Below are 7,036 nucleotides of genomic sequence, written 5' to 3'. Positions count from 1 at the left end.
GTCTACGAACGCGACAAATATACCTCGAAGTCTCTACCAAAGCACCTCACCTCAAGTGTGATAAGACTGAGTGGATGTACCTAGATCTGCACATGAAAAACATGTGCAGAAAAGGCATGAGTACACCACAACGGTACTCAGTAAGTGCCAAGCCTAACCTCGGTGGGGTAGTGACTAGGAAAGCTAGGGCCCTACTGAGATTAATGAAATATAAGATATAATAGTATAGAATAAGACAGTATAATTAAGTGCAATAGTAAGAAATAACATAGAATAGAAAGAACAACAAAAACTATAATAGAGGCACAAAAATCACGGAAAGGAGTACAGCTCAACACTGAGATAACAACCGAGGATCTCCCAAGATACCATCCTGGAGTCCCAAATATACATATCCAGTGGATCTCCTGGGATACCATCCCGTAGTCTAACTCATAGTGCACGGGGATCTACCGGAATTCCGATCCGTAGTCCCAAATATAAATACCTAGTACTGGGGAAATCACCGGGTGCAGTCCCGTAGTTCCAATATAAAAGTTCAGGGGGATCTCCTGGAATACCGATCCGTAGTCCCAAAGTGAACATACAGGGGGATCTCTCGGGATATCGTCTCGTAGTCCCAAGTCCCAAAAACGATGATAGATTCTTGAAATATAATAAAATTCGAGTATAGAATGCTTATCCTAATTAATGTGGTGAAATTTGCCTCCAAAATCGCTCAAATTCGAGCTCCCCAACTCAAAATAACAAACAAACAACAACGACCCAGTAAAATCCCACAAAGTGGGGTCTAGGGAGGGTAGTCTGTATGCAGACCTTACCCCTACCCTGATAGGGCAGAGAGGTTGTTTCTGATAGACCCTTGGCTCAGGAAGATAGAAATAAAACAAGAAAAGACGATTCATCAGTATCATCATCATAACCATAGAAATAGTGACAACATCCTAAAACCATAAAATAGATGACATGCAATAACAATAACCAACAATTAAGGTCCGGAGCTATGGAAAACAGTAAGGGTAGTCTGGACTCTACATTAACCACAAGCCGTCTAAGATCAACCTAATCAAACTCGCTTCACCCCCAGAATGGAGAAGGAGAAGCTCGACTACCCCTAGCCTACAACCCTAATGCTCGACCTCCAAACCTTCCTATCAAGGGCCATGTCCGCGGAAATCTGCAATCGTACCATGTCCTGTCTGATCACCTCTTCCCAATACTTCTTAGGCCGTCCTCTACCTCTTCTCATACCCACCAAAGGCAACCTATGAACCGGCTTGTGATTCATGAATCCTATGAACCTAGAGCTCTGATACCAACTTGTCACAACCCAAGTTCTCCCTCCGTGAACTATCGTGATGGCACCTAGTCTCTACGACTAGGTAAGCTTAACAAATGCGGAAAATAAACAATTGCTGAAAGAAAAATATTAAAAACTGAGATAACAAAATGAAACAATATTTAAGATGCCGCCTGGCATATAACAGTACAAGAATCTCAACCAAAACACTCTCAAAATTCGGAACCCTATGAATCACAAGCTAAGAGTTTACATAAAAAGCTCTAACTCCAGAAATATCTATCAACAAGGAAAATATAGAAGGGCTATACTAGTATTAAGAATAGAAAGGGATTCTTTGCTCTACGAACGCGGCAAATATTCCTCGAAGTCTCTACCAAAGTGCCTCACCTCAAGTGTGATAAGACTGAGTGGATGTACCTAGATCTACACATGAAAAACATGTGCAGAAAATGCATGAGTACACCACAATGGTACTCAGTAAGTGCCAAGCCTAACCTCGGTGGGGTAGTGACTAGGAAAGCTAGGGCCCTACTGAGATTAATGAAATATAAGGTATAATAGTATAGAATAAGATAGTATAATTAAGTGCAATAGTAAGAAATAACATAGAATAGAAAGAACAACAAAAATTATAATAGAGGCACAACAATCACGGAAAGGAGTACAGCTCAACACTGAGGTAACAACCGAGGATCTCCCAAGATACCATCCTGGAGTCCAAAATATACATATCCAGTGGATCTCCTGGGATACCATCCCGTAGTCTAACTCATAGTGCACGGGGATCTACCGGAATTCCGATCCGTAGTCCCAAATATAAATACCTAGTACTGGGGAAATCATAGGGTGCAGTCCCGTAGTTCCAATATAAAAGTGCAGGGGGATCTCCTGGAATACCGATCCGTAGTCCCAAAGTGAACATACAGGGGGATCTCTCGGGATACCGTCTCGTAGTCCCAAAGTAAACACACAGCAACAACACAGAGTATACACAATTCATTTCAATTTCCATAACATGGTAAAACAGGTATTTTTGCATAGCATGCTGCACATAATCCAAATAAAGCAGTTTGAGCAAGCAACGCAATTAAGTCAACTAGATATGCTTCCCTAAGCTAACAACAGGCTTAAATTGCTAGTAACATAAACAGGAAAAGAAACACTGTTAAAATTACTTAAAGAAAACCGGATTTTCAACAATTAGCACAAATACGCACTTGTCACCTCACGTACAAGGCATTTCAAATATCAATAATACCAAATCCTAACGGGAGTTCCCTCACACAAGGTTAGACAAGCCACTTACCTCGAACCGGCTTATTAATCAACCCAGAATCACGCTCTTGCCACGAGTACGCGACTCCAAATAGCTCAAATCTATTCAGTTCAATTGCATAATGTAAATAACACTTCAAGTAACTGATTCTACAAACCAAATTCTAAGCTAATATGCAAAATTAGGAAAAATAACCAAAACGCCCCTCGGGCCCGCGTCTCGGAATCAGGTAAAATTTATATTTTCAGAATCCTCATACTTTCACGAGTCTAACCATGCCAAAATTATTCAAATCTAATGTCAAATCCCAAATCAAAACTCGAAATTTAGGTCTAAGAACTTTCCCCTAATTTTCCACCATAAATTCGAAATTAAAGGATGGATTTAAATGTAGATTCATGGAAATTAGTCTAAACCGAGTAGGAATTATTTACCCAAATCGCTCAGGTGAAAATTTCTTCAAAAATCACAATTTCCCGAGCTCCCAAGTCCAAAATATGAATTATGGCTTAAACCTTCGATTTTGGGGTTTTAAAATCTGCGAAAGCTTACACTCAGTGCGATTGTGTACCAAAAAATGCGATCGCGTAGAGTAAACACACGCACCCTAAAAATACACTACGCGAACACGGAAAGACTCATGCGTTCCCAGCCGGCTGCCTCACACTCCTATGCGAACGCGGCCTTGTCCCACTCGTTCGCGATTAAGCCTGATGACATACCTCCGCGTTCGCACGCGGTATCACGCGAATGCGATGAACAACTCCCCCTGTGCCTCATCTAAGCCTTCGCGATCGCGAGCCTTCTCATGCGATCGCGATGAAGAAAAGTCTGCAACAAATACCAGCAAAAATCTGATCCTTCTCCAAGTCCAAAAATGGTCCATTATGCATCCGAAACACACCCCGAGGCCCCCGGGACCTTAACCACACATGTCAACCAATCCTAAAACATCATTCAAACTTGTTCCAAACTTTGGAATTCTCAAAACAACATCAAAAACACCAATTTAACATTGGATTCAAGCCTAAGAACTCCAAAAATTCTCAAATTTCGCTTTCGATCAAAAAGTCTATCAAACCTCGTCCGAATGACCTGAAATTTTGCAAGCACGTCACATTCAATACTACGGAGCTACTCCAACTTCCGGAATTCCATTCCGACCCCGATATCAAAATCTCACTATCGAACCAAAAACTTCAAAAATTCAACTTTCAGCATTTCAAGCCTAAAAAAGCTACGAACTTCCAAAACACAATCCGAACACGCCCCTAAGCCTGAAATCACCCAATGGAGCTAATGGAACCAACAGAATCCATTCTGAGGCCATATTCACACTGCAATAACTACGGCCCAAATTCTAAAGTTTAAGCTCTCATTTAGGGACTAAGTGTCCCAAAACACTCCGAAACTCAAAACCAAACATCCAGGCGAATCAAAATAGCAGAAATAAACACAAGGAAAGAAGTTAATAGGGGATCGGGCATTAATTCTTAAAACGACCGGCCAGGTCGTTAAACATTGCATGCACGTCACCTCAATATCGAACACAAAACATATATATTCAGGGGTTCATACCCTCAACACCATGTTTAGAAGTGTTACTTACCTTGAATAAGCCAAATCCAATACCGAGCAAGCCAAACGATGATCCAAAAATGCCACCCTGCACGTACCGATCTCCAAACTGCTCAAAACTAGCCAAAAGAAACTCAACAAAATCAAATAATGCCAAAAGAAACAAACCCAACTGATAAAGGTGAAATCTTTAATCAAAAGCCCAAAGTCAACCAAAAAGCCAAATTCGGGCCCGCACCTCAAAACCCGACAAAAACTCATAAAATCTGATAACCCATTCAATTTTGAGTCCAACCATACTAGTTTCACTCAAATCCGACTCCGAATTGATGTTCAAAACTAAAAAATTTACTCTATGAAACTTTAGACAAAAACCCTCAATTTCTCTTTTGAATCATCAACCAAATACCAAAAACGATGATAGATTCTTGAAATTTAATAAAATTCGAGTATAGAATGCTTATCCTAATTAATGTGGTGAAATTTGCCTCCAAAATCGCTCAAATTCGAGCTCCCCAACTCAAAATAACAAACAAACTACAACGACCCAGTAAAATCCCACAAAGTGGGGTCTAGAGAGGGTAGTCTGTATGCAGACCTTACCCCTACCCCGATAGGGCAGAGAGATTGTTTTTGATAGACCCTTGGCTCAGGAAGATAGAAATAAAACAAGAAAAGATGATTCATCAGTATCATCATCATAACCATAGAAATAGTGACAACATCCTAAAACCATAAAATAGATGACATGCAATAACAATAACCAACAATTATGGTCCGGAGCTATGGAAAACAGTAAGGGTAGTCTGGACTCTACATTAACCACAAGCCGTCTAAGATCAACCTAATCAAACTCGCTTCACCCCCAGAATGGAGAAGGAGAAGCTCGACTACCCCTAACCTACAACCCTAATGCTCGACCTCCAAACCTTCCTATCAAGGGCCATGTCCTCGGAAATCTGCAATCGTACCATGTCCTGTCTGATCACCTCTTCCCAATACTTCTTAGGCCGTCCTCTACCTCTTCTCATACCCACCAAAGGCAACCGCTCACACCTCCTCACCGGAGCATCCAGGCTTCTCCTCTGCACGTGCTTGAACCATCTAAGCCTCGCTTCCCACATCTTGTCATCCACAGGGGTCACACCCACCTTCTCCCGAATATCTTCATTCCTAATCTTATCCATCCTAGTGTACCCGCACATCCACCTCAACATCCTCATCTCAGCTACCTTAATCTTCTGGATATGAGAGTTCTTAACCGGACAACACTCTGCCCCATACAACATGATCGGTCTAACCACCGCTCTATAAAACTTACCTATAAGTATCGGTGGCACTTTCTTGTCACATAAGACTCCAGATGCTAGCCTCCATTTCATCCACCCCACCCCTATACGGTGAGTGAAGTCCTCGTCGAACTCTCCATCCTCTTGAGTATCTGACCCAAAGTACTTGAAACTACCTCTCTTGGGAATGTCCTGTGATCCAAGTCTCACGTCCATGCCTACTTCCCTCGACTCGGCGCTGAACTTGCACTCCAAGTACTCTGTCTTAGTCCTGCTCAATTTGAAACCCTTAGACTCAAGAGCCTATCTCCAAACTCCAACCTCTTGTTAACACCGTCCCGCATCTCATCAATCAGGATTATGTCATCAGTGAATAACATACACCATGGCACTTCCCCTTGAATATGGTGTGTCAGTGCATCCATTACCAAGGCAAATAAGAACGGGCTAAGCGCAGATCCTTGGTGTTACCCCATAACAACCAGGAAATGCTTTGAGTCGCCTCCTACAGTCCTTACCCTAGTCTTCGCTCCATCATACATATCCTTGATTGCTCTAATGTAAGCTACCGACACACCTTTTAGCTCCATACATCTCCATAGCACCTCCCTAGGGACCTTGTCATACGCTTTCTCCAAGTCAATAAACACCATGTGCAGATCCTTCTTCCGATCCCTGTACTGTTCCACCAACCTCCTAATAACATGGATAGCTTCCATAGTCGAGCGACCCGGTATGAACCCAAACTGGTTGTTAGATATAAACACTATCTTCCTCACCCTAACCTCCACAACCCTCTCCCAAACTTTCATGGAGCTCCCAAACTCAAAATGCGAATAAAATAGTCAAGCGCTCGATATATAGCTTATGCACAGGCATCGTCGCATCTGCGAAACACATAGCCGCTTCTGTGACGTCGCTTTTGCGACCAAAATGCGCTTCTGTGAAAAAACTACTGAAACTCCCCCATCTCATCTGCGGGAAGAGACCCGCTTCTGTGCATACGCAGATGCGACAATAGCTCCAACTTCTGCAACACACGTCGCTTCTGCGACTAATTCCCTGCATCTCTGATGACGCAGGTGCGCTAAAAATCTCGCTTCTGCGGAGGTATCCCAACCCAACCTTCGTCGCAGATGCAACCACATTAACGCTTCTGCGACCACCGCAAAACTAACTGCAGGTGTGAAACACTAGAACCAATACTCCTTCAGCAATGCAACATGTGATAAAATAATCCGAACCACGTCCGAAACTTACCGAGCCCCTCAGGACCCTGTCCAAATATACCAACATGTCTCATAATATATTACAAACTTACTCGAGGCCTCGAATCACGCATAACAACATCAAAATCACGAATTGCGCCTCAAATCGAACTTACTGAACTTTCAACTTTCAACTTCCAAAACTTGCGTCTTATCAAATAAACTCAGAATGAACTCAAATTTGGCATGCGAGTCCCAAATGACATAATTAAGCTATTCCAATTCCGGAAACCACAATCCAAATCCTATATCCTCAAGGTCAACTCTCCGTTAAACTTATGAACTTTCCAAACCTTCAAATTTCTAACTTTCGCCAATTTGT

General features: G+C 42.3%; 1 protein-coding gene across 1 annotated transcript; it reads right to left on the bottom strand.

Moving 5' to 3' along the window:
- Positions 1 to 738: 738 nt before the first annotated feature.
- On the bottom strand, positions 739 to 6,165 carry LOC138879183 (uncharacterized). Its single transcript, XM_070158777.1, has 3 exons — positions 5,918 to 6,165; positions 5,191 to 5,717; positions 739 to 851 (listed from the first exon to the last, which is right to left on the bottom strand). Exons 1-3 carry the CDS (start codon positions 6,163 to 6,165, stop codon positions 739 to 741), a joined length of 888 nt encoding a protein of 295 aa, XP_070014878.1.
- Positions 6,166 to 7,036: the final 871 nt, after the last annotated feature.

The sequence above is a fragment of the Nicotiana sylvestris genome, chromosome 10, assembly GCF_000393655.2.
Source record: "Nicotiana sylvestris chromosome 10, ASM39365v2, whole genome shotgun sequence".
Taxonomy (NCBI): Eukaryota; Viridiplantae; Streptophyta; class Magnoliopsida; order Solanales; family Solanaceae; genus Nicotiana; species Nicotiana sylvestris.
The sequence above is the reverse complement of the archived record's forward strand: the minus strand, read 5'-3'. Positions and strand labels throughout refer to the sequence as shown.

What these genes read in the sequence shown, in the direction of transcription:
- LOC138879183 (XM_070158777.1), bottom strand. Translation starts at nt 6,165, where the DNA reads ATGGAAGCTATCCATGTTATTAGGAGGTTGGTGGAACAGTACAGGGAT. An exon ending in CATTTCCTGGTTGTTATGGG is followed by an intron (nt 5,718 to 5,917) that starts GTAACACCAAGG and finishes CAAATTGAGCAG; the next exon opens with GACTAAGACAGAGTACTTGG. An exon ending in TGAGCGGTTGCCTTTGGTGG is followed by an intron (nt 852 to 5,190) that starts GTATGAGAAGAG and finishes AGGGTCTATCAG; the next exon opens with AAACAACCTCTCTGCCCTAT.